This window comes from Hippopotamus amphibius, chromosome 11 (assembly GCF_030028045.1).
Source record: "Hippopotamus amphibius kiboko isolate mHipAmp2 chromosome 11, mHipAmp2.hap2, whole genome shotgun sequence".
NCBI lineage: Eukaryota > Metazoa > Chordata > Mammalia > Artiodactyla > Hippopotamidae > Hippopotamus > Hippopotamus amphibius.
Genome location: NC_080196.1, coordinates 20,500,262 through 20,526,747, shown reverse-complemented (window position 1 = coordinate 20,526,747; position 26,486 = coordinate 20,500,262). Strand labels below are relative to the sequence as shown.

Sequence of the window (26,486 nt, the reverse complement as noted above, 5' to 3'; positions counted from 1 at the left end):
AGGGTTTTCCCCTGCAACTCTACTGTAATAACAAAAAGATTTGCAAAGATATAATGAATCATGGAAAAGTAAACTGAGGAAGAGTGCTCTAATTGTGACTTTTTGACATTTTCAGGAATAATTTCACAAGCCTGAACACACCCTATTAAAGCCCTTTTAATCTCTTAAGCAGGATCCCTTTCCTCATTTTACTGATTTACTCTTTTCTAGCAACTGCAGGGTCCCAGCTTCTTGGATGGTATGGAACTGAGTTGATTCACAGTATTCACTGCAACAATAGGTTCATAACGTAGTCTAATCGTATAGGAATGATTGAGAGTTAAATCACCCAGTTTGCAATACTTGGTATTAGATAAATCCATATTTGCAATAACTCTTCCCTCTAAGATATAAGCTTATGTCACATGAGACTCACTCAAAGCATTTACCATATACAACACTGGGAAAGCAACTGGGGAATATGTCGGTAATAAAAAATATTAAGTGGCAAATTATTTCATATCTGAGCCTAGTTTTAAGGATGGAAATGTGGGGATCATAAGATTTTGTATGGTTGTACACTAAATGAGTTAATTCATATAAAAAACTAAGTGCTGTTCAATCGGGAACAAATTTTAAGTGTAAAAAAGGTATTTTCCTTTCAAAGCACTTAGAATTGAGGGAATCAAGATTATAGTTCCTGGGAAATCGATTACCTTCCACCTAGTCTTATTTTCATCCCTCACTCCATCCATGACTTACCTAGCTTTTCTGGCTGCAGCTGTGAGTTCTTTGTGCAGAACTGTTTAAACTTGAGCCTGAAATGCTGACCTTCAATATACTGGTATCTAATTGCAACCTGGAAACACAATTTCATTCATTCAAGAAACTGTTAAGCCCTACATGCATTTTACTTTTACTCTGTTAGCAACTTAAGAAGTTTCTTCATCTTGATATTCACTTCCTCTAGCAAAGGTGACAATGGGCATTCAGAACTCTGAATAAATGAATAGGACAGCTTTGTCAAATTCTGAAACTTGACCTTCCTGGTTGACCTGGAAGACATCTTGAACTGAGGAAACAATCCACATGGAACAAACTCACAAGAAACAACAAACTCACAGAAACAAGAATGCCAAGCTCCTAAGATGAGGGTATAACATTACACAGATGTGTCTGTGTGCTGGGTATGAGAGGCATATGGACTGTGAGAAATGTTACACCAAGCAGACCATAATGTTTTATTGTATGGTCATTTTTATTCTTCCAAAGAAACTGGGAGATCTTAACATGGCTAAGTTATTTTAAAGCCAAAGTGGATGAATCCACTTCATCCAAAGAACACATGGGTAATTATATTGTTGACAGTGAAGGGAAAAACAAAAAACTGAGAAAACAAACACAGCATAAGCAAAACTCAAGTTATTTATTATTATCACCCTAACACTCCCTGTAAGTTTAAAAGCCTGGTATTGACCGGTTTTAATCTATTATGAGGCTGTGTGTAGACTTTTTTTAGTTTATTGTGACACCTCAGTTTTCAGTTCCCCTTAGTGCCTGGCATGGATTCTCTGTCACCTCCAGAGCTGCTTTGTATGTTGTTTGCGAAACTTCCCTTGTCTAAGCGTAGACAACATGTATAAGTGCACCAGGGGGACATCATGTGTGCACAACTACCTCCTAGGCTTTGCCTACCTTTACAATGGTTTGAACCCAACACTTCATCCACAGAGCTTTGTTTGCAGTTATAGGAATACACTAGGCTCTTTCAGACTTCTGTTCACTTTTCAGGAATGATTTGAAAAACTTGGTGAAAACTGACCCACCTCAGAAGCCTCTGATCAGAATACAGCTCCACATTGAGAGCACTGCTTACCTTCCCAGACAGAGTGAACCATGCCTTCCCAGGGCCCCACTCTACTCCTTATACATATCTACCATGATGCCTGTAGTGCTTCTGTACATTTCTTTCTTTTTTTTTTTTTTTTAAATATTTATTTATTTATTAGATGCATTGGGTCTTTGTTGCTGTGCACGGGCTTTTCTCTAGTTGTGGTGAGTAGAAGCTACTCTTCCTGTGGTGGGCAGTCTTCTTATTGCAGTGGCTTCTCTTGTTGCAGAGCATGAGCTCTAGGCTGCACATTTATTTCTTAAACATCTATCTTTAAGTGGTCTGTAAGACTCACACCAAGGACCATAGGTTATCACCCACTGTCACTCTATGTCCTCATACAGTGACTTAGTAGTAAATGCTGAATATTATTTAACTACTAGTAGATAACTATTAATAACATGACCTAAGAAATTGATTGGATAGATAGAAAAGGATCCAGGTTGAATTGGGGGCGGGGGTGTCTGAGACCAGGAGATGCAATGAAGGTGAGTGAATAGGACAGACAGGAGTGGGAACTTATCCAGTGACCATTCCCACCCCCTATAAACTACAAAAGCATATAAAATATATATATTTCTTTTCTATAAATACTTTTGGAATGTGGCTCCCAAGCCACTCTAACCCATTAACCTCTGTCCCTATTAATCTTTTCTAAATAAAAAGGATGCTGCTGCCTGGTACTGTGGTTGGTAAACAGCTGTCTGGACTAGCCATTATCACTCTAGTTCAAAGAAAGGCTCTTCCTAGGGCCAGAAAGTAGAAATTTTGGAGGGTCCCGTGGGCAGGATGCAGGCAGCCCAAGAATCAAACAAACATCTGCAAAACACATCTGCAGTAGTCATAATTATGCTAGTAAGACTAAGTGCCTCAGCCAGGCACGTACAGGAATTGGAGGTCTTCAAACGTCTATGTCTGAGCACTCACCAGCCTCCTGGTTTGAGAAACATAATAAAATGTCTGCCTGGGTAGTCATTATCAGGTATATAGGACGCTGGGCTGGGCTAGGAGGTGGAAGGGGCCTCCCTGCCCCTCAAGAGTTCCTGAGCAGTGAGGAGTCCTCCATGCTCTCTGAGGGTGCAGGGGCTCCAAAGATCTTGGCAAGAAGCCCCCGGTTGGAGCGGGCCTGGTCCTGAGCGTTAGCCAGGCGAGCTCGTTCACGTCCTCCTGGCCGAGCTGCCTTCCGGGCCCTCAGCTCCTGCTCAGTAGGACGCTGGGCAAAGGCCCAAGAGCCATTGGGGCGGGTAGAGTCCCCATCAGCAGCAAGGAAACGCTGTCCGCGCTCCACACTTCGAAGATAGAAGTCAGTCTCACGCTTGGCCTGGGCAACCTCAGCCCTTAGGCGCTGCCTGCGCACCTGGCGCTCAAAAGCAAGATGCTCGCTGAGGTGGGACCAGGTAAAACGGTGCAGGTACTGTGGACAGGAAAACAAGAAAAGATTTGAGTAGGACAGAGCAGGGATAAAGAGGAGATGGGAGGGGCGGGGCCAACAAGAGGCGATAGGGGTGCGCGCTGGGGCTAGGAAGGCAGGAGGATAAGTGCTGCTGCAGACAAGCCAATCCCCTCACCTTGAGGTTCCACAGGTCATAACGGAAGGGGCTGCGCCTGCGGGAGCCCATGGGCGTGTTGTGAAGACTGGCCGCCACTCGCTTGGCTACTCGCTTGTCGCGGAACTCCACCCAGCCCTCGGTGTAGTCCTTGCTGTACTTGGACCGCTTTTTTCCTCCCGCGGCAGCCGCTGCCTTCTTCTTGCGCCTCACGAATCCGTCTGCGAGCCAAAGACACAGCAGTAGTCTAGGAGGCCAATACAGCACCCGCTCAACTAGACCTCCCACTCGCCGAATTCTCCAAACCTGCCAACTGGCCAGGATCCCACCTCAAGGTCTTTGCCCCGAAGCGGATAACTGCAAACTCCAGCCTTTCCCCCTTGTCTAACTGAATGCTTTTCTCAAATGTTAACTCCTTTATCAGGTCCACCCTAAACGCTCTATTTAAAACCTGCACAGGCCCCCACCCTCAATTCCAATTAGTGTCTATACGGGAGCTGGGGGCGGCCGATCTTGACCTTCTCTTGACCTGCGCCACGATGACAAACGGATAACGTTCAGTTTTGTGGAAAATCCACAGAAATTTTTTAACTCAGGTTTTAACCATATAACAAACTGGTAAATTCGACTCTGATAAGAAAGGTTGGAGGAGCCGAGATTAGAACCCAAAAATTAGCTCTCCGAAAGCTAAGGCTCTGCTACACATACTGCGCAACCCACATCCCAACCCCGCCTCCTAAGAGATGTAAGCGCTACCGATTTACCAAAGAAGCCGGACGCGGGTCCCTGACCCCGTCAGCGCCTCGCACCAGCGCAGATCAGGCAACAGGAGACGCATGGCATGCTCACTGCCAGCGAGCCTCTCTCTCCTCCCCTCACATGCAAGGCCTGAGCACTTACCCTCCTGCTGGAAAAAAACGCGCCCGACCTCGCCATAGGCGCTGAGAAGGTTCCGTACGTGCAAAGGCCTAAAGCGAGGCGGGATGTGGCCCAGGTACACAATACCCGGCACTACCCGTTTCTTGCTGCCGCCAGCCGCCTCTTCGGATTCCTCTTGTTCCTCCTCTGCCTCTGGTTTCTGGTCACTGCCTTCTAGAGAGTCGAGCTCAGCAACTCCCTTTTTGGATTCCTCTGCCTCCATGCTTGGCGATAAGTGAAGCAGGACAGCCGTAAAGCGCCGCGCCTCTGACGCGCACCGTGTGCGACGGCCTGCGTCGAGGGGGCGGGGTCGGTCCGGGCGACGACAAATGAAAGGACAGAATTGGGTGGTGTTGGAGAGTCTGGGCCTAGAGGAGAGGGCGGAAGTTGGCCCCTGGTCAGCCGGGAGATTCAAAGCGTGAGAGCACAAGAGCTGAAGAGGCAGAACCGGAGAGGTAGACCCCCAAGTATAACTTACCGTATAGAACTCCTCTGTGAGATGCAAAAGGACGGGGTGAGGCAGGCTCCTCCAGAAATTTTGGAGAGCTATGTTGGGAGTAAGGGGAGGTTTCTTTGTGTTCTAGTGGTCAAAATAGCATTTTACTCAAGGGACTCGGGTGCGACCCAGGTTGGGGGATGACAACTTTTAAAGTTTACTAGAATTTCAATTTTTTAATTAATTAACTCTGAGTTTTGAAGTTTTAATTATTTTTCAGAATTTAAATTAGAGATTTGAGTATTTTAAATTTAAGTTTTGAAAATATAATTTAACTTCGCAAATACAAGTTGCGGAAATTTAGTTAGATTTAATTTTTGAAAATTTCATTTGTGATCTTTTCATTTCGTTAAAAAATTTACTTTAAATTTTGATTTTTTTGAATAAGATGTCTAAAAAAATTAATGTGCCACTATTATTTCTTTCATTTTAAAAATTTGGCGCCTGTTTTAATTTGTGTTGATACATGATTCGTATTTATACTTGTTACAAATGCCTATTGGCAAATGTATACATAGCCCTGATTTAGGCCACCGCCTGGACCACGAGCTTTATTCTGTCCGGGACTTGTTTCCACAGTGTTGGGGTCCAGGGTACCCAAAATGTGCCTCAGTGACATACTGATTATTTTGAATTAAAGTTACTGAAGAAACGGTCACCACAAGAGGGACAGTGACTCTCCTTTCTGTCTCCCTGAAAGCAGGAAATAAATCTCTCTTGTGAAATGTGCACTTCATGCAGCTGGTGATAGAAGGACACCATTATCATCAAAAACAGGGAATTCCGCGTTGAAGTTACATAAACAAAACTTACTTCTTTAATTTACTTACCCCCAAGCCCAAACTCTATAGGGCACCCAAAACCTAAGTTTCCTTGTCTGAAAAGTATAAAAGCTGTCTGCTTTGGCCACTTAGGTCCCATTTCTATGGGACTTCCATGCTCATGAATTAAAAATTGTTTCTTTTTCTCCTCTAAAAGTCTTGTGTCAATTCTGTTGTGGCATGTGCAACCACAAGTACTCAAGAGGAGTAGAGGGGGAAATTTCCCCCTCCGCGACAGCAGACTTGCCTTTAGATCAACAAACTAATCTTCCCTCTCTGGTAAACAACCGCAAGAACAGATCTGGCCCAGGCGGTTCCCAGCCCGCGGTGCGGCCCTAAACCGGGTCCCTTCACCAAACCAGATGCAGCTTTCCCCGCGCCCCCTCATCTCGTGGCCCGAAGACCCGCCCACCAGGGGGCGCCATCCGAGTCCTTAAGGCGGCAAGGTTCCTCCTACCCGCCTCTGCCTTGGGGCCGACTGCAAAGCGCCACGCTCGGGAATGCGTACAAATATTCCGGCCGGCTTCCTGGAAGGGGCTCTGGATGAGTCTGTGGATGACATAAATCCGCCCTTGCTGCAGCCCTCGAGATTTCCCATCCAGGTGGAACCGGGGAGCCAAGGAAGCTAGAGGACGGAAGCAGGAGCGAATATATCCAGTTGTAATCCGACATGACAGCTCTTGCTGCACAGGCCTCCAAGTGTATTTCTAAAGTTAACTCTGCACCAAGCTCTTTGATGGCATGATACTAAGGTCTAATAAACTAGATTCCTCGAGTTCTCACATGCCCGTTTCATTCATTTTATTGACCGGAACTGTCAGTTGCCTTCCGCTCCTTTTTTGGAGTGACGAGAGAAACAAACTAGATCCCACTTTTAATTCTTAACACCGATGTCTTCAAAATACTGAGCAAGAATGAATGAAATGAGAATACATCTTGGGATTGGCTCAAAGGATGAGGGCGGAAGGTCTTGTGCCAGAGTAGATGATGTCGTTTGTGCCAGCGTTAAGGCCACGATGGTAATTTATGCTACGTTCTCTACTTTTTTTATATTTGAAATTGTCATTGATAAAATATTCACGTCTCAACAGAGAGCTCTAAAGGGCCATCGAACCTCTAAAAGAATTAAGATGAAGGCATTGTGACAGGGCGACCTCCCCATTCCCCATAACCCCTTTTCAACTCCTTGAAAAATCTTCCTGAAGTCTTTAACGACCCAGGTGACTTTCGCTGAAGCAAACTTTGTTGACAGTCTTCTGTGCGGTGAGGATCGCTTGTTTGTACATTCATTCCTACAAGAGCTTCTGAGCACAGGTGAGAGTTTACTGTTTAATTTTTCTATGTTTAGGCCTTCCGTATTAATAACGACCTTTCAAAAAGGGAAGTCCTTCGAGCCGGATTCGAACCAGCGACCTAAGGATAACCACGTATATAAATACCTACAGTCCTCCGCTCTACCAACTGAGCTATCGAAGGTCTCGTGAGGATTTATCTTAGATATTTTAAATAATCTTTACCTCAATACTGTAGTTTTGTTTTGACTAAGTTTATTTCAAAACTAGAGGCAAACATGAAGGGTGCTAGAAATATTCTAAAACTGATATGGATAGTGATTATAGGAGTATATTTAAAAATTAATGCCCTTGAACATTAAAGAGTTGTCCTTTAATTCTTTATCCTGCTCCCTTGGATACAATATAGAATATATACAATATAGAAAGGACCATACCCTTAATACTCCTGCTGTCCTACCCGCTTAGCTCCTCTCTCATTCAAAAGTGAGCCATAAATGATAAAGTTTTTCTAAGTGGGTTGAAGACGGGTTTATTATCTTGAAGCTGTTGTCCACTTCATTCATTTCGACCGGAAAGAGTTCGTTCCCATATGTTTGGTTTGTTTTTGTCTGCGATTTTCAAAATTTCTGTCCTTCGAGCCGGATTTGAACCAGCGACCTAAGGATACCCATTATGTTGCACCTACAGTCCTCCGCTCTGCCAACTGAGCTATCGAAGGATTACGTACTGGTTCTCTTTTAGAATCCCTATCCTAGTGTCCATCCAGATGGTTTCTGTTTTGATCATACTCATATTCATTTTTAAAAGTATAATCATATTTAAGCAGTCTCTTTAGACACTGAATGAGTTCTATGTCATGGTCTGGGTAGTTGGTTTCGTGGGTTTAATAAATATGTAAAATCCATTGGGTTATACATTTAAGATGTTAGAATACTGTTCTATGTATATCTCAAAACAAAACCCCTAGAGGTATCCCATGTCCTCCCCCCTAAGAATTATGTATCTAGGTGAATTCCCTGGATTACACCCAGTTTCCTGCTGTCCCCTCTAATTACTTTTTCCTTTTTCTCTCAAAAGTGTCTAGGTTTGCTTGATAAATGATATAATTACCATAAGCACAGACAACTGGGTTAAAGAGGATCCCAATGTTGTGAACAGAGCAATATCCAGTGGATATGGGGAGAACACAATTCAGTCCAGAGCAGTGAGTTTAAAGTTGAGTCAATGGTTTAACAACTGGCAAAACTTCCATGTGAATTTTAAGATAGTATGCTTGATTTTCATTTTACCTCTATGGAAGCTAAGGATTTGAAATTTTAATACTCAATCTAATGTTATTGGAAACGAGAACTCCCAGCTCATGGTTGAAAGCCCCCAGTAGCTCCCATTTGGGGTGACAATCAGTCACCCCAAAGCTCAATCCATGGATCTGAGCTATGGAATTAGGTCACTGTCTTTCACTCTATTTCCACACTTGCACCCCAATAGAATCATGGAAAATAAATAGAGAAAAAAAAAAAAAAATGAGTGGAGGCCAAACTGACTTCTGTAGCCGGGTAAGTTCTGTCCCAGGAGAAGTAAGGAGAGAACACCCAGATGGTGGAGAAAATCAAGGCAAGGCTGTCCTTGAGCCAAGTTTTGAGATAAATGGCAGGTTTCTACACACACTTGGAACACCAGAATTTTGAACTCTTTTGTCTCAAATGGAGGGGGTGCAGGAAAGCGGAGGATTTCTTCCCAAAGAAAGTTATTCACTTTTTGTTAGCTCTGACTGCAAGGAAAAAGAAAAAAGAAGAGCAAGCATTAAGGGCATTGAAAGAGTCCCAGAAAGGCCTGCACAGTGTGCCTGCCCAGCTTAGGGACATAGAGTCACTTTTTTCAATGAAATGTATCATCGTCTCCAGTTCAGTTTTATCACCTTGCCCCAATTTCATTGAGACTAGAAAATAACATTAAACCAAAAAAAAGGGAGGGGGGTAGTTTCTAATGATGGCATTTCAGACAAAGAAGCAGTTGACGGTTTAGACATTGGGGAGGGGCCTTCACATGGCTTTCCTGCAAGTGATGGGCCTCTGGCAATGCTCAAGAGTTCTCCTCTTCAGAACCAGCGCTGTACAGTACCGAGCACCTAGCACAGTACCTGGTACCTAGTACACCACAGGCCCAGAAGAAAAGGAGGGAACTGCTACTTTCACTTCTTTGTGAGGAATCCAAATCTAAGCCTGCAGCCATCATTACATTCTCTTCGATTAATGTTTACCTTAGAGAAATAACTTGTACACCCTTGATCGAAATCGGGACTACGAAGTCAGAATGAAGGGAGAAATTGACTGGGACGCACGCCCCCTCTTGACCTTGTGTCCACTAACGATGGTTTCTTTTTAAAAAAGCCAGACAGAAAGCAGATCTTAGGGGACATTCGTAGGAACTTTGGAGAATCTGTTTCTGGGGCTAGCAGAGTCAACTGGTGGAAAATTGAGGAGTGTGGGGATTGGCAGGAACTATTGGGATGGCCAAAAGCCGAGTCTCATTGCTTGGGAAACTTGATTTGCCCTCCTGGATGCACCTGCAATTTCCTTCCAGCCCCTGGTTTCGGTACATATGATTCCGGTGTTAAACTCTTGCCCAATTTCGAAGACAGGTGGTTTCTATGGACTTCACACCCTGGTCCACCTGCACTCTGCAGTCTTTTCTTAACAGGATCCAGCACCGTAGAACAGGTTATAGGTAGCGCCGCAGGGGCTGTTTGATCACCCGTACTTTGTCCTATTGGCTAACGCGAACTACAAACTGAAATGGCCATGAATTAGTTCTGAATTACTTTCAGATATTAAAGTGAGTAAGGGAAGAAAAGTTGTTTGCCAGGGTGGGGAATTAGCTCAAGTGGTAGAGCGCTCGCTTAGCATGCGAGAGGTAGTGGGATCGATGCCCGCATTCTCCAGTTTTGTGTTGCGCCTATGCTTTGGCCTTTATTCCCATGCTTCCATAAATAAACGCCCTGCTAAAACATTACCATATAAGGGCCCAATTCCTAATACTGGTGGCCTCTCCTTTGTCTTCAATAAGATAGGCAAGGTTGGAGTCTTTGGAATTTCTCAGGCGTCTTGAAGATTTGAATATTGGTCATTGCCAGGTGGGTTTACAAATCTACACTTCAATTATTTACGTACTAATATTACATTTTTATTCTCAGGATCGATTTCCCACATGTCTGACCTATTGAGGGCCACCTCAAGTTCTTATAACTGGAACAAATGATTTCCACTTCTTAATGAAATTGCAAAGAGCCAGAGAATATATAGGTATGTTTGAGGTTTTTTAACATTCCCTCTTCCTCTTCTGCAGTCATCTGGCTGTTTCTGCGGGGGTGGTGGGGCTGTTGCTGTCACTGATGCTGGAATATTGCAGAATATTGCCCAATTATGGGAGGGCAACTGCGGTGGAGAACTTGTTTGGATTGTAATCTATGGTGCCTTGGTGAGAAGCTCAGTCCAGGACTGTGTAATAAACTTTGCATGTAAGTCCCATGTTATCTTTGAAAAGAAAATTGGACAATTTTTCTTGTTTACTTTTTACCCTCAATTCTGAGCTTTCAAAGAGCAAGAGAGCTACCAGTTTAGACCAGTTTCCAAGTCCTTAATACCGGTAGTTTCCAATGTGTCTTAGGCCGTGGCTCTCAAACCACTACCCTACTTTAGTAAGCTAGGTGGTTCTGATACACACCAAAGTTTGAGAATCATTTACTTAAAGAATACAAGTTCTGAGGCGTGGGAAGGAGCATACAAGAAGTGCCAGCCACAAAATCCTCAGACAACTCTTCCTTACTTTTATTTAATATCTTTTATAGTTGGGGACTCTTCCGTAGTTATTCAGGATCACATTTTTCAGATGGGGTAGAAGTGTGATTAACATATTTTAATGAAATTGGCACAAAATTAGCAAATACTTTCTATTGTTAAGAGAGCGCTCTACCTCTTGAGCTCATAACCAAAGTGGGTAGAAAATTCTATCAATTTTCCCCTTGTCTATTATTTTTTCTAAAATTTTCTCTTCAGTGGTTCTCAAACCTTGCAACACATTAAAATCACCTGGGAGCTTTTAAAAATACCAATGCCTGGGTCCCACCTCCAAAGAGGGGCAAGTATAGGCGCTTTGTAAAATAGTCCCCGGTGATTTTGACATCCACCCACTTAAGAATCACCTTTACATAATGAAACGGAGAAAGGGGAGTAGAGTTTTTGAATTTCATCCCGCCCCCAGGGGCGGTGGGCAGCGCCAGTAGTTGAGCATCTACTGGGGCGGGGTGGGGGGGCGGGGGGGGCGGGGAACAGCCATCAGAGAGACGCAGTACTTTAATACCACCAGGGGGCGCCCGCGCCCCACCATTTACTAACCTTTTTTCAGCGTTGTTCCTAGCAGGCCGCCCCTCCCCCCCGTCTTCTGATCCTGGCTGATGTCGCGGAGACTTGTCTCTGGATCACTTGCTTAGTGGGCCCACCTCTGATCCGCCTTGTCGGGGCTCCGGACCTCTGTGCGGCACGGGCCCTTTATGAACTATGAGGCTGAAGTTTGATCGCGCGTATTAGTAATTGTTACAGAGAATAATAATTAAAAAAATCAGATTCCCTACACACTGAGGTCAGTCTTAAGTTTACAGCAAGTATTTATATAATTGAGATAAGCCTTTTTAAGGGTGGGTATGGAAAAAGCAAGCAAAAGCAAAAACTCCTTCGAGCCGGATTCGAACCAGCGACCTAAGGATGCCTGAAGGCTTAACCACTACAGTCCTCCGCTCTACCAACTGAGCTATCGAAGGAATCACACTAGGTCTATTACCAGCAGAGCATGCCATCTCTGCGCAAGGTTGGGAGACTTGGTGCTCGCTGTTTTATTCATTTTTACTGTCGATAAGTCTGTTCTAGCAGCCTCCACGTTTTTTTTGGTAACCCAACACTCCTTCATGGGGCCACTGCCCTGGACCAAGGAGAAAACGGTAGCACCCACTGGTTTACAAAAGGAAAATAAAATAATGAGGCATGAGGAACTGACAAAAATTTAGCAGTGAATGTCTTTTACTGTGATGAATGAACTTAAGCAGCCAATCTTAGATAGAACTTGAAGTGCTTAAATCTTCAATTTTAACAGATGATTAACAGAAGGAGGAGGAGGGGAAAAAACAAGCATAGGGTTAAACTTTTCAAAACCATACTGAGAGTTTCTTTAATTAACATTAGTTCCTGTAGATAAACCAGACTATCACACTAATTCTAAACTTAGAAAAAAACCTGTTGATGGGGAGCTAAAACAATATTTTAAAAATTATCTTAACACAACGTAGAAAGCAATGTCTTCAAACACTAGTTTTGCAAAGTTAGTCTAATTTTCTGTGACAGTCTGAACTCAAAACGGCCATTACTCTCTTTTAAATGAAATCCACTTGAGGTGGCAACAGACATCAGGAATCTGCTTTACTATTCACGTCCACTAAAGATCATTACATAGTCATACAGTAGAGCCATACACATAGGACAAACCATCCCCCTTGTGCAAGTAGAACATTGAGACCAGGGTTCACTCCTCTATGGCACAAAAGTTGGGTTTTGTTGGGTTTTTTTTGTTTGTTTTGGGTTTTTTTCCCCCAGAATAGGAATTAAAAGCAAGTTGCTAATCACTTAATATGACCACTTAACTCAAGTCTTCATGAAACATTTGTTTTGAAAGGGGCTAGTCTGAAGGAATTAAGTATAAATTTTTATCTCTTCCCCAACCCCAATTGACTGAATAAGTTATCCTATTCTACAGATACATTTAGCACTATTGTTACAGAGTCCAAGCTCACTCTGCTTGTCATACTACAGGCCAATAAATCAGAGACAAAGTGTTGAGGCAAAGAATGTGACTTTATTTGGAAAGCCAGCAGACAGAGAAGATGGCAAACTAGTGTCTCCAAAAGACCATCTTATCAGGGTCTGGATGCCAGTTTCTTTCATCAAATCAGAGAGGGAAATAAAGTAAAAAGGCAAAATAGAGACAGAGAGGCAGTGAGGAAGTAAGTACAAATGGCCATCAGTCTCCTGAAACATCTCCTGGAATGGCCAGCCTTGGTGAGAGGATGTGTTCATTTCAGCCAGTTTTAGGCAGGCGGGGTCAGATTGTCTCCCTGTGAGGGGAACAAAGGCACTTTAGTTCAGCATTCCGGCAGAGGGGCAGGGTTCCCTGAGTCAGGCCATTATATATAATAATAACAAAAGCAACCAAAAGCAAAGGTTAAAGTCAAAGAAACAGATGGAACTTGGAGTCTGATTTAGCATTTCCTTGTTACATTATCCATTTTGTAATCCATTCCTTCCTTTCCTCCCACTCCACATTACAGTATAGAAGATTCAGAGAGAGAAAGCTAGGCAGGCCTTAAGGAGTTTTGAGGAAAGAACAAGCAGTAGATTTGAGGGATTCTGAGGAATGTGTGTGTGTGTGTGTGTGTGTGTGTGTGTGTGTGTGTGAATAACTTGAATCAAGTCTGATTCTTCCATATATATCTAGCCTTCTTTTCCATATATTTACACAATAAAATATAACAGTGAAAATGGTAAGAAGCAGGAAAGTTTTGGTGTTCCTTTCTTTTTCGCTTTCATAAATATTCTTAGATGCAGGTGGGAGATGAATTTTGAGTCCAAACCACAATAGGGAAGAACAAATCTGACTCCATATTGGATACATTTCTTTTACTTTAATCTTTGCATTCCATTAGTTTTGCTGTAAGTTAATCATTAAAGAAAGGCATGTTGCCTAAGGCTTCAAGTATAGGTAATGGCGGGTCTCCAGGAACTCTGCCTCCCATGCCTGAGGGGTTAAGCTAAAAACACCTTGTTTAGCTCCCAGGGAGACATCCTGACCCAGCCCCCCTGTGAAAGGCTGCAGGAAAAAAAAAGAAATTAACATATCCTCTCTGGAGTCTGGTGAGAATCCGGAAATATTTGCAACAATTTACTGCCTTTTTTACTTTATCTCCTCACCTCCTTCTCTTTGTTCCATAAAAGAAACTAGCATCCAAACCCAGACAAGATGGTTCTTGAGGACGTTTGTCTGCCATCTTCTCGGTTTGTCGGCTTTGCAGGTAAAGTCGCTATTCATTGCTCCAACACCTCATCTCTCCAATGATTGACCTGTTGAGGGGTGAGAAATAGGAGCTTGGACTTGGTAACAAACTTTAGTGAAGCCAGTCAGGCCTTGTTGCTAGAAGTCAGCCAGCCTGGTTGGGGAATTTTTGGGTGAGGCCCTTCTAGCAACTGCCGGGACTACTTGCCCTGAAAATCTTCCTCCCCCAAACATCCTGAAGCAGCACTGGCTGCCCCTGTGCTTGGCTGTTGGAGCAAGGAATTAACAGACTTCTGGGAGTCGAGGAACTCGACCATCGAGTGGGGTGATTGACCCGGTGTGTACAAGGGGAACACCCTCCCTCTACTCAGTTGGGGCTTTTCCTCTACAGGACATGCCAGTTTGTTCTGCATTTGATTGCGGTACCATGTTCTAGGGGGGATTGTTGGATTCTACCCGATTTGCGAACCGATTTGTTTGCTTTTATCCTGTGTTCAGTCATGTTGGAATTTGTTTATGCTTTTGGTGCTGGAATTTGTGCTTTTGGTGCTTTGTCGTTCTTGAACTTTTAAATATGGGAAATACGCCATCTGTCCCTAAGGAAAGCCCTTTGGGGCATATCTTAAATGGGCAAAATATAGCTGTAAGCCTATGGCTAAGAAAGAGATGATATTCTATTGTAATAATGTGTGGCACCAGTATATATTAGGATCAGAAGAACAATGGCCCCTGAATTGCTCACTCAATTACTGTGCAATCTTGCAGTTGGAATTGTTTTGTGAAAGGGCAGGGAAAGAAGATGAGATTCCCTTTGCACAAGCATTTATGCTATTACATCAGGAGGAAAAGAAGTCAGAGGGCTGCCGTCTTATGGTGCAGCAGTCTGAAAGGAAACCCAATGGAAAATCTGTTGTACGAGAGGGAGAGGGAGAAAATGAGAGTGAGGATGTGTGACTTCAAATCTTAAACCCCACTCTGGCCAGTGGGGCTCCACTACCTGCCGATCAGGCTGTCCTAGCGGCCATTAGGACAGCCCCCATGCTGCCAACCTATTGCCTCCTGTTTCCTCTACTTATGGGGATCAATTAGAAGTTTCTATGTTAACCCCCAGGCCACTGGGACCTAGTTTGGTATCACCATCTAATACGCCACAGGGCACTCAGTTTGGACCGGGAGCCACTTCCAGAGCAGAAAATTACTCTTGCACGGATATCCTGAAGGAGGCTTTAAGGCAAAAGGCCAACCAGCTGGATTTCTATGGATGCACAGTCCATTCTCAACTTCAGATTTGTTTACCTGGAAAAGCCATTACCCCTCTTACCGAGAGGACCCTCTCCGCATGACTGAACTTTTCACTTCTGTCTTTGCCATTCACCATCCCTCTTGGGCGGACATTCACACCCTTATGACTATGATGCTGACTGGGGTTGAAAGGAGGATGGTCATTGACAAGGCTAGAGAGGAAGCGCACCATCTCCATCTAGCGGATCCAGGTGGAACTCCAGAAGCAAATTTGGCGGTTCCTACCGCTGAACCTAATTGGGATCCTAAAAATGCAGGCAGGCGACACCTAGAGCACTATAGAAAGTGTATCTTAGCGGGTCTTCAAAAGGGGGTGCCTAAGCAAAAGAGCTTAAACAAAATTCTGGAGATACAACAAAAACCCAGTGAGGATCCATTAGAGTTTCTAGAAAGAATTTATCAAGCTTATAGGTGCTACACTGATGCAGCCCCCCGAGGCCCCTGAGAATATGAGGATAGTAAATATGACCTTCATTGGGCAAAGCACCCCCGGATATAAGAAGAAAATTACAAAAGTTAGATGGTGCATTTGGAATGAACCCTTCCCAATTAGTAGATGTTGCTTTTAAAGTGTTCAACAGCAGGGAACAATGACAGAGGAAAGAAGATGCAAAATGGGTGGCCGGGGTGCTGGATTCCCAGAAGACGACTGACCCAAAGAGAGGTAAGCCACCACTGAGGGAGGAACAATGCCCTTACTGTAAGGAGGAAGGGCATTGGAAAACAGATTGCCCTAGGATAAAAAGTAAGAAAGAAAACAATAAAAGAAAGATGGGACGCACTCAGGTGGCTGAAAGAGAGGAACACGATGAATGAAGAGGCTCAGGGGCTCCCTTAGACTTGAGACCCAATTCCAATTTCCCTACAGGAGCCCTGAGTAAAAGTGACTGGGGAATGAGTTGATTGACTTTCTGATAGATACATCTGCAACATACTCTGGTAAACACCAAGGTGGCACCAAAAGACATCTCAATCTATTCCACTCGTGGGAGTCTCTGGAGAAGTACAAAATTGTTCTTATAACATCTAGAATGCCAACTAGGGGATCTCACCCTGAATCATAGTTTCTTATATATGCCAGAGTGTCCAATCCCTCTTTGGGGCCAAGATCTCCGTTGTAAATTAAATGCTCAAGTAGTTTTTTTGCCAGGATAGCTTGACATCAGGGTCCCACCAGACCATGATTTAAGCCTACAAATGGTGGTCTTGAAAACCTCTGAAAAGGAGACAAAGCTCCTTCCCTTGCCCCCAGATCTATGAAAAGATAAGAGCAGAAGTGTGGGCTGACTGCACCCCGGGGAAGGCCAAAAACGCATGGCCGCTCCGAATCCCATTACAAAGGGACGCTGGGACACCTAATCTAAAACAGTATCCTCTGAGGCAAGAGGCCCAAAAGGGAATTAAGCCAATTCTCAAAAAGATTTTGAAAACAGGACTGATTAAATCTTGCAAGTTTACAACACCCCAATTCTCCTGGTCAAAAAGCCAAACTCAGCAGAGTATTACTTTGTCTAATACTTGAGGGCTGTTAATGAAGTCATCCAAGACTTGCACCCCCGTGTTGCCTAACCCACACACTTCTCACAGGTGTTCTGGGAGAATGTGGCTGGTTCTCAGTTTCAGACGTGAAAGGTACTTTTTTTCTGCATTCCTATTGGAGAAGAATCACAGCAGCTATTCGCTTTTGAATGGCAGGACCCAGAAACACAGACAATCCAACGTTATTGTTGGATAGTTCTGTCTCAAGGATTTAAGAGTTCCCCTACCTTGTTTGGGAAAATGTTGGCTAGGGACCTTAATAGAAATTTAATATTGGATGAAGGACTTTTATTCCAATATGTGGATGATTTGCTTACAGCGAGCCCTGCATATGAGAAATGTCTACAAAATACCATCAGAACCCTGAACTATTTGGCCAATTGTGGATATAAGTTCTTCCAGAAAAGGGCCCACCTATGTAAGTAACAAGTCACGTGTCTGGGCTTTCCCCTCTCCCTGGGACAACAGGATCTTTTGCCTGACAGAAGACAGGCAGTTGCAGGCTTAGGAACACCTAAGACCTGCAGACAATTGAGGGGGTTTCTGGAAATGGCAGGCTTCTGTTGGATTTCCATCCTGAACTGTGGGCTTATAGTAAAGCCCCTCTATGAAGCTTTAAAGGGATGTGACCTTGAGCCGCTGGACTAAAGAGTGCCAAACCGCTTTTGAAACAAATAAAAATAAAGTTAGTGTTGGCCCTGGCTTTGGGACTACCAGATTTAAAGAAACCTTTCAAATTGTATGTCCATGAAAGAGAAGGTATAAATCTGGGGGATTAATTCAAGCTCTGGGGAATATCTCTCGACCCAGTGACTTCTTCTCAAAACAACTAGAACAGACTCTTAAGGGATGGCCCCCTTGCTTTCCAGCTGTAGCTGCTACTTGTGACAGACTTCAGGAAGCTGAAAAGTTTGCCCTGGGGCAACCCATCACCATGTGTGTCCCTCATCATGTCCCTTCTTTACTGAAACAAAAAGGGGGCTATTGGCTGACTTCTGGGGGAATAGGAAAATACCAAGCCATTCTCTTTGACAACCCCAGTGTAAGACTTCAGGTCACTTCGGCCACAATTCTCCTAATTGCGCAATCCCCAGAGCATGAATTTCTACAGATCATTGAGCTAGTGTAATCTAGCAGACTGGAACTTAATGCAGCAACCCTTGGCTGAACCAGATATGCAGCTATTCACTGATGGAAGCAGCTTCGTGGACCAAGGTAGGCAATGCTCTGTGCTCTGGGTACATGGTGGCAACCATATAAAAAACTGTTGAAGTGAAAGCCCTGCCCCCAGGAAGGTCAGCTCCCAAGGCAGAAATCATTGTTCTGACAAGGGTCCTACCACTCACTAAGGGAAGGGAGTAAATGCATTGGCTCTTGCTGTGCATTCTCTGTGTTGCATGCTCATGGGATAATCTGGGGAAAAAAGGGGGGGGGGGGCCCTCACTTCAAATAAGAAAGACATAAAACATGCTTCTGAAATCCTATCACTATTAGAAGCAATCCATAAGCCCTCACAAGTGTCCATCATGTACTGCCCAGGCCACTCACACAATAAAAAGCAACTGCGTAACCAACCGACAAAGCTGCGAAGAAAGCAGCAAAGGAAGGCGATTATCCAGCCATTGTAGGATTCCTTCTGCAGACTGGCTTGTCAAAATATCAGCTGGTATATTCAGAAAAGGACAAAGAGTGAGGTTTCACTCTTCATCACACCTTCCTTGGCTGGAAATGTAGTGCACAAGCAATTGTTTTGGTTCCTGAGGCTCTCTTGGACACTGTGCTGCAGCACATGCATAATAGTATCCATTAGAGGACAGATGCCATCTTACAATGGATTCAAAAGTATATTATGGGGCCTAATCTACAAAAGAGCATCTAATGAGTTGCTCAGAATTGCATGATTTGTGCTAAAAATAACCTAAAGACTGCTATCAGACCTCCCCAGATGGGGACTCAACACAGAGGAACCTGCCCCACTGAGGACTGACAAGTAGTTTACTCAAATGCCTTGAGCTGCAGGAAATTTCAGATACCTGCTAGTGTTTGGACACTTTTTCAGGATGGGTGGAAGCATATCTCATCTGGACAGAAAAAGCTTCTGAAGAGGTTAAAGCCGCCTGTAAGGAAATTATTCCCCAATTTGGATTGCCTGATAGCCTTCAAAGTGGTAACAGGCCTGCTTTTGTCTCTAGTATAATGCAACAAGTGTCTAAAGCCTTGCAAATTAATTGCAAACTATGTTTATCCTGAAGACCACAATCATAATTATACATTAAAAGGAGCATTGCTAAAGTATGTCAAGAAACTAATTTAACTTGGGATAAGGCCTTGCCAGTTGCCCTGCTACGGATCAAAGTGGCTCCCAGAAGTGGGTTTAAATCAAGCCCCTTTAAAATTTTGTATGGTAGGCCATTTGAGGTGTCTGCCTGGGAGGGGAAATCTATAAATGCTCTGAAAGACCTAGCAATTGCCAATTATGTTAAAACTTTGGGCACTGTACTAACCTCTGTTCATGAGTTTGCCTCCAACAGGTCTGACTATCCAACTGAAGTAGCCTTACAACCTTTCTGACCAAGGGATGGAGTCAGAGAGAACAAAGGCCTGAACATCTGCTGACTATAATGTGGGCAGGACCACACGTGGCATTACTTACCATGCACCCATCTGTCAAGTTAGCTGGAGTAAAGCCCTGGATTCATCTCACTCGCATTAAAGCAGCACCACCATCATCAGAAAACTACCCTACTCTTGAGAACCTGGAAAACAGACAAGGCTCGGTGTACTCTTCTAGGAAAGTTGCTTCTTGTCTGTACGTTTTAAGTTGACTCATGATTCTCAGTTTCATTGTGTATATACTGACAGTACTTCCTGCCGAGACCAGCTCGGCGACTCGAGGCGAGTGACAGGTGCCGCAAGCTTGAAGAAGACACAGACACAGACCGAAGAGAAAAGTGGGACCGGGGGGCTCAAGACCTCTCGGATCAAGAGCCCCGCTGACTCATCCCAGGTTGCTTTTATTGAGTTCGTGGGCTAACATTCTCAGGTTACACTCATAAACAATCAAAGGCCTCACATGACTGAGGCAATTATCTTTGTTTACTTCCTGGGTTCGAGTTGAGCAGGTGTGGATTTGAGCTGGGGGTGGAGAGCAAAACAGCCCTGGGGGCAGGAGACCTCTCTCAGATATTAGGGGTCTGTGCCCCACCCGTGTTGGCCCCTCTGCGACTGTGCCTGTCTTAGGTTGTTCCTCCCTTGAGGAATCTTACCCGTCTCTGGCTAACCAGTCATCCTCTAGGGCCAAACAGGGTGATATAAGGAAGGCTCTATGCACCACCCCTGTTGGCCCCTCTGCGGCTGTGCCTGTCTTAGGTTGTTCCTCCTCTGAGGAATCTTACCCGTCTTTGGCTAACCAGCCATCCTTCAGGACCAAACAGGGTGATATTAGTCTCCACGCCCCGCACCCTCAGCTCCTCCACTGCTCAAGCAGGACATTCTGAATCCCATCACTCGGCCCACATACTTTAACATTTTCAAGGTTACAAAAAGGTTCCTGAATGTCTTCCCACAACTTCCAAATTTGTAGGGAGTCTACCTAGTTTAAAATATGTGATTCCGTGTGCCCAACCATAGGTGCCATTGATCTAAATAGGTAAAATATGGAATAGTTTTAGAACTGAGTATAACATCATATGGAGCAAGGAATATGTTAACAATATTCAGGTTCCTGGTTAAAGAAACAAGGAAGGTTTGGATGGGGGAGGATGGAGAGTGGTAAATTGTGTCTTCAGTGTGCTTGGAAGTGGGCATTCTTTCAATATAATATTGATAGTTCGGGGCTCTTGATCTCAACAGATGTAGACAGCATTATCAGGTTTTCAAAGCGCCATAAATATTGTTAACATCAAACTCGTTTTGCTCCGATTATATGCTAGGCAACCTTTCATATGAATTTTGCCTTCCCAAATTTGAGGGCAAATAAAAACACACTGGGCCACTTCGTTTTTTTGGTTTTTTTTTTCTTAGTATAAATTTATAAAGCTGGTATTCACACTACCATTCAAGAGAGAATGGCAGAAATGCAATTTGGACTTTACAAACCAGGCTTAAGTCTTTAGATTTATTCTGTAGGCAGTTGCAACCTGTTGTGGGTTGGTTGGTTCTTCTACTTGCCAAAGGAAGGGAAGAAAGGTTGGAAACAGAATTATCTATAAGGAGGTCCATTGTGCTGTTTAGGTGTGGGCGATCAGGAGCTGAAAGGGTGTATGAGGTAGTGATAATAGAAAATCTGTCTCCTGTTATCACATAGTGACACTTGCTTGGGCCAAAAAATAGTCACCATTCTCAAACCTCTCCATGGACATTGCTGCCTCTGAGCCTCTGCCATCAAACTGTTTCCTTTGTTTGGATTGTCTCCACCTTCACACTGTACCTCTTCCAACATCCCTGCATCCTAAACCTTTTTTGGTGGGGATAGTGCTTCAGAATCATCCCAGGATCTTAAATGCTCTACCAGAGACCACGTATCTCTAGTTATCAAAACAAAAGCTCTAATAGGCCAGAAAAAAATGCGTTGCCGCCAGGGGGTGATGAGGCTTAACTCTGCTGGAGTCTAGAGCTAGCCGGAATAGTAGAACAGAGCCAGTAAACCATAAGTGGTCACCCGGATTCCACAACTCAATACTTCCAAGTTTCTCTTTTGTGACAACGGTGAGGAAACTTGTTTTACAGGTGCAGAAATGCAGATGAGAGAAAAGCATTGAAAAGTATTCGCCCAACGTGGGGCTCGAACCCACGACCCTGAGATTAAGAGTCTCATGCTCTACCGACTGAGCTAGCCGGGCGCCTGCGCAGTGGTTTCCTTCAATGAGTTAAGAGGATCTAGCATTCTTCCTAGACACAATAGGGTTCTAGGTTTTTTTGACTGTTTCTGTTATATAAGTAAAATGACATGAACGCAAAGAATGTAAGCATTATCTGAAATTATTGGCATGCATTCCATTCACTTTCACTACATCTTACCTCTTCCCCTCATTCTCACCAGCATAATATTCATAGACCACAAAATGTTTCTGGAATCCAAGAGTCGGAATCTCTGAACGCTCTAAGGGTGATCCCAACTCTGCAACTCCCAAGCTCCAGGTCTGGTTGCCAGTGTGGCTCCAAGCTCAGTCCCAAAGGTACCAGGTCCTCTGAACCCAAACACTGCACTGGGGCATCTCCATAACTCAGTGAGATATTCCTCTCCTGTTTCTGTCACTGTCAATTCTCGGCCCCTCTTGCCACGCTATGTAAATGGGGTCCTAAAGGAATTCCCTGCGGTTTTCTCCCTCCTTTTCAGGCCCCTTATGGTTGCTCATTTGTTGTCCTTCTCCATAAACAAGGCATACACAAACAGAAAAGGGAGGTGGGAAGTAGTGTCGCAATTGCTTTTAAATATAACGTATTTGACAACCACTGGAATATAGGATCTAGTGATTTTTGTGTATTTTGTTTACCACAGACTGCAAAAGCTCATTAATTATAATAGATGCTAAACAAATATCGGTTTAAAGAGTGTGCCAACAGTACGCTCCAGGAAGAGAGAGAAAGTGGCCCTTCTCAATAAAGAAGCAGAGCCCATATTCCTGAATGATGCAGGAATGCACAACGAGGAAAGCCTAAATAACTTGTGCAAAGGTTTCCAGCATCCCAACTCTGTAGGTCAATATTTGATTTTTCATTTGAACCCATTTCTTTGATGTGATGAATGAATGATGGATGATACTGAATTGAGATGTGACCATAGTCTTCCTATACATTTTTTAATTAAAAAAATATAATGCGTATTATCTGGATTTTTTAAAATTAATTTTTATTGGAGTATAGTTGCTTTACAATGTTGTTTCCTATACATTTTATATGACCACAACCGTGGAGTCGGAACGTCTAGAATAACCAGAAACATTTGCCTTTGCAAGAGTCAATTTAGAGCTGATGGAAAACTGAGTCAAAACTGAAAAGTATTTGTCTCTCTTAGTTAGAAGAGCTAAGTTACTTAGAATCAGCTATATGTACAGCCTACATATTTCTACATAAAAATATAGCAGTTTTTAACTTAACAGCAGGTGTACCAATTTCTTTTGAGTGAGTTTAATAAAAATTGAACAGCGGGAGTACGGAATAAAACCTGGGCTCGTCCGGGATTTGAACCCGGGACCTCTCGCACCCTAAGCGAGAATCATACCCCTAGACCAACGAGCCGCTAGTAACCAGATTTGTTCTAAATATATTAAATTTTTAGTTCTCCGTTTTTCTTTCGTACTTAGTTTCGTTTATAGATATATATAACTATAAACTACATCCCCACCCGCACACCCCCCGCCTTCCTCTGTTTCTCTTTCGCTCCTACCCTCCCTTCCTAGTTTTAAAACCAGAGGGCCTTCGCTCAGAACTTCCCTGGGTTTACCCGCAACCCAATCTTTCGAAGATAGGTCTGCATAAAGCCTTATTTCTCAAAGGTCGCTGATCCATCCTTTGTAAGAAGCAACCGTGGGGTTTATTTAAAATGCAAAAAACTGTAGTCTTCCTCAAATCTACTGAATCAAAGTCCTTGGGGGTGAGGCCCAATAAGCTGCATTTTTGAGAAGCTCCATAACTCATCTTGGCTTGATCTCAGTATTTTCCACGGAAAATAGTGAAAATTCACTCAACAGGATATAAAGCTCTGAAGTCGTGAATAAAGAAAATTCGTTGTACAAGGAACAAGGGATTACACAGTAGGGTTCTGAAAGTCGGTTTTGGGTGGAAAATGAGACTGATTCAAGAGGCGTAACATCCAGAAGTGGATGAAACAGGGATTGCTGGTGTCGGTCAACCTGGACCAACTGGTTGGTGACAGACGACAACGTAGATTCTGGAAAAGGGCTTAGTTCTTTCTTACCTAAAAAAATCAAAGTAACAAGAAAACACTTTTCTCAAGATGGAAGTCCTCCTTTCATGTGAGGGATGATCTAACCGAAGAGAAATCCTCAGCTGAGCAATCGGAGATCATGAACACTGACTTTTCAAACTTGTCCCAAATCTCAGTATGTTTTCAGACTATTTCTAGGGCAGTGTTTGACCACTAAACAAACTGGTGACAGTTTTTCCATCTAATAAATTTAATAACTCCTAAGGTGTCCTGCTGCTTTTCTGCTTCTCTAGGAACAAATTTTGAGCAATCTGACTTGCTCAAAGACGGCTGCTTTGGACTCCCTAGGATGGTTTGAACTTGAGGCAAGATGTCTTTGCTGCAGATACAGCAAGTTGTCTCTTAGGACAGTCCTTGGACAGTTCGTTTTTTTCACTGGAAAGTGGTCTGTTTCAGTTTACATCACAGGGGTCGTGAAAAGGTAAAGTTGGCCCGTACGGGGATCGAACCCGCGACCTTGGCGTTATTAGCACCACGCTCTAACCAACTGAGCTAACCGGCCATCTCGCGCAGGGATTGTTTGGAAGCTTTAACAAGAACCTGTTTTCATTCTTGCTGTTTTGTTATTAGGAACAGTATGATTTATCTGAGCTGCTGGATTCGCCTGTACCAAACAAGGCTTCGTTCTTTTTCCAACACTTGTCCTACTTTTCAGTACCATGACTCAGCCACAATACCCCGTCCTGCCCTTTGAGTGTTTTCAGAGCAGTTTCTTCAGCTAGCCGTTCATTAATAGATCCTGGGCAACTTTCCAGGTTGCTCCTCTTCGGCCATCTGTCCTTTGGGTGTGTTTTTCTGCTTTTTCAATTTCATTTATTTCAGATAAAGATATCCTAAAAAACCCTCTCAAAGTTATCCTGTTTCCCTCTCTACATATACAGTTCTATATATACGCCGTGGCTAAAAGAGAATGGAGAAAATTAGAGGAGGATACGAAGTATGTGTTTAAAGTGCAATTTCTGATTGTGTACGTAAAATGACCTGGAGATGCCGGGGATCGAACCCGGGGCCTCATACATGCGAAGCATGCGCTCTACCACTGAGCTACATCCCCGTCTTGCAAAGTGTATGTTTGTAGCTCTTCCCAATTCTTTGAATCTTTTTTCCTTTCTGCAACTCTAAGATTTTCTGAATGTTTAAATTAAATTCTTCTTTCCTTATTCAGCAAAATCTTGAAGTGGTTAATGGGGCAACATTCATCGGCATTCCAAATGGAGAAAGGCTTCCAGTCATCGGACCCTTGTCAAGCACTTAACTTAGAGACGGAAGGAAATCTGACGAGAAAAGAGTGGGACTTTCCTTTAAAAGCTTCTTTCTTTCCTTTTTTCTTTTTCCTTTTTTTTACCCTCTCCAAAGACAGCTAAGACTCAGCACGAAATCAAATCGCTCCCTCAGTCCATGGACTCATATTCAGGTGTCCAAAGTGCGGCCGTAAGATGATTTAATTATCCCTTAAAAGCATCAGCAGTAGATTGGCTTCCTTTTGAAAGTGCGTTATTTGGGCTCAAATGTAGAATGTTTGACTTATTTCTCTGAGAAGCCTAGGAAATAAGGCCAACATTCTGAAGTTTTTGAATGCACTAAATTGTATATAGTACTATAGTATATACCTCTATATGCTACATAGAGATATAGTGTTCATTTATACATATAACGTGTATCTATACTAGAGAGAGAGAGAGAAAGAATTTGGGGAGACATTATAATTAACGTAATATGGTTATATCGCGGCCTTAAAGAAGAGCTTCACTGTGGCTCAGTTTCTATGCCAAGCATTTTCTGAATACCTGCTGTGAACCGGAATCACAGGAGAAATGCCTAAAATCATTCTAAATGGATGCATTAACTGACTATAGTGGATATGTAAAATCTGCTGCACGAGGGCCCGGATAGCTCAGTCGGTAGAGCATCAGACTTTTAATCTGAGGGTCCAGGGTTCAAGTCCCTGTTCGGGCGGTTCCGTTTTTCTTCCCTGTAATATGTTTATCCCAAAAAATAGTAACGGAAAGAAAGGTAAGCTCAAATCACAAGCTGATTTCTCTAAAAAATAAGAAGGAATCCCGATCATCACATAGTTATCACAACCTAGTACCTGTTCAGAGAATGGAAGGGCCTCTCAGCTGGAAGCCACAGCACAGAAAACATTTCATCTACAGCACAAGTAAAAGTTTCATTAACAATGGTCACAAATTATCAAAGGTCAAACTCTTGAAAAGTAACCAATATGCAGAACTGCTCGCTCTTCCCTACATTGGTGTGCTCCTCTCGAAGCTCAGCTCAGGGGATGTCCAGGTAAACTGCACAGAGGAGGTGGTGCTATACTCAGAACTCATGGCCTAGGGGCAGTGCTTTCCAAACATTTCTGGCCATGACCAGTTCACAGTTTAGTTTACATCTGGACCCATACACACACGTGTAGCAGGAAGAAAAATTGCCTGATTTACCGTTTACCACATGCATTGCATTCTATTTCAGATTCCATGCTATTCTCAAAAATGCTGGGTGATACCCATGCTTAAATTAATTTTATATCTCCCTCTTTGGGGAACACTGGGCTGTAGGGTGATCATAAAGATGGAATGTACCATATAGTACAGAACAATGTGTACTGTGCTTGTTACCCAGTCCAAGCTCCGACCGCTCACAGAATCACA

At 43.5% G+C, this 26,486-nt stretch overlaps 1 protein-coding gene, 1 long non-coding RNA gene and 9 other non-coding genes across 11 annotated transcripts; 3 read left to right on the top strand and 8 right to left on the bottom strand.

Annotated features, from left to right (window-relative positions):
- Positions 1–1,073: 1,073 nt before the first annotated feature.
- On the bottom strand, positions 1,074–4,567 carry ABT1 (activator of basal transcription 1). The gene is made up of 3 exons (XM_057700047.1): positions 4,318–4,567; positions 3,439–3,638; positions 1,074–3,284 (listed from the first exon to the last, which is right to left on the bottom strand). The coding sequence occupies exons 1-3, from the start codon at positions 4,556–4,558 to the stop codon at positions 2,904–2,906; spliced, it is 822 nt and encodes a 273-aa protein (XP_057556030.1). The 5' UTR covers positions 4,559–4,567; the 3' UTR covers positions 1,074–2,903.
- Positions 4,568–4,714: 147 nt separating this feature from the next.
- LOC130831751 (uncharacterized) lies at positions 4,715–11,520 on the top strand. The gene is made up of 4 exons (XR_009048102.1): positions 4,715–4,790; positions 6,905–6,966; positions 10,141–10,249; positions 11,352–11,520. It is a non-coding gene; the product is annotated as an uncharacterized LOC130831751 (long non-coding RNA).
- On the bottom strand, positions 7,038–7,128 carry TRNAY-GUA (transfer RNA tyrosine (anticodon GUA)). The gene is given in 2 exon segments: positions 7,038–7,073; positions 7,092–7,128. It is a non-coding gene; the product is annotated as a tRNA-Tyr (tRNA).
- TRNAY-GUA (transfer RNA tyrosine (anticodon GUA)) lies at positions 7,577–7,665 on the bottom strand. The gene is given in 2 exon segments: positions 7,577–7,612; positions 7,629–7,665. It is a non-coding gene; the product is annotated as a tRNA-Tyr (tRNA).
- On the top strand, positions 9,816–9,888 carry TRNAA-AGC (transfer RNA alanine (anticodon AGC)). The gene has a single exon. It is a non-coding gene; the product is annotated as a tRNA-Ala (tRNA).
- Positions 11,521–11,673: 153 nt separating the features above from the next.
- Positions 11,674–11,763, bottom strand: TRNAY-GUA (transfer RNA tyrosine (anticodon GUA)). Its single transcript is given in 2 exon segments — positions 11,674–11,709; positions 11,727–11,763. It is a non-coding gene; the product is annotated as a tRNA-Tyr (tRNA).
- A 9,888-nt stretch (positions 11,764–21,651) lies between these two features.
- Positions 21,652–21,724, bottom strand: TRNAK-CUU (transfer RNA lysine (anticodon CUU)). Its single transcript has one exon. It is a non-coding gene; the product is annotated as a tRNA-Lys (tRNA).
- Positions 21,725–23,051: 1,327 nt separating this feature from the next.
- Positions 23,052–23,123, bottom strand: TRNAP-AGG (transfer RNA proline (anticodon AGG)). Its single transcript has one exon. It is a non-coding gene; the product is annotated as a tRNA-Pro (tRNA).
- A 1,137-nt stretch (positions 23,124–24,260) lies between these two features.
- On the bottom strand, positions 24,261–24,334 carry TRNAI-AAU (transfer RNA isoleucine (anticodon AAU)). The gene has a single exon. It is a non-coding gene; the product is annotated as a tRNA-Ile (tRNA).
- A 480-nt stretch (positions 24,335–24,814) lies between these two features.
- Positions 24,815–24,886, bottom strand: TRNAA-CGC (transfer RNA alanine (anticodon CGC)). The gene has a single exon. It is a non-coding gene; the product is annotated as a tRNA-Ala (tRNA).
- An 829-nt stretch (positions 24,887–25,715) lies between these two features.
- Positions 25,716–25,788, top strand: TRNAK-UUU (transfer RNA lysine (anticodon UUU)). Its single transcript has one exon. It is a non-coding gene; the product is annotated as a tRNA-Lys (tRNA).
- The last annotated feature ends 698 nt before the right edge of the window (positions 25,789–26,486 follow it).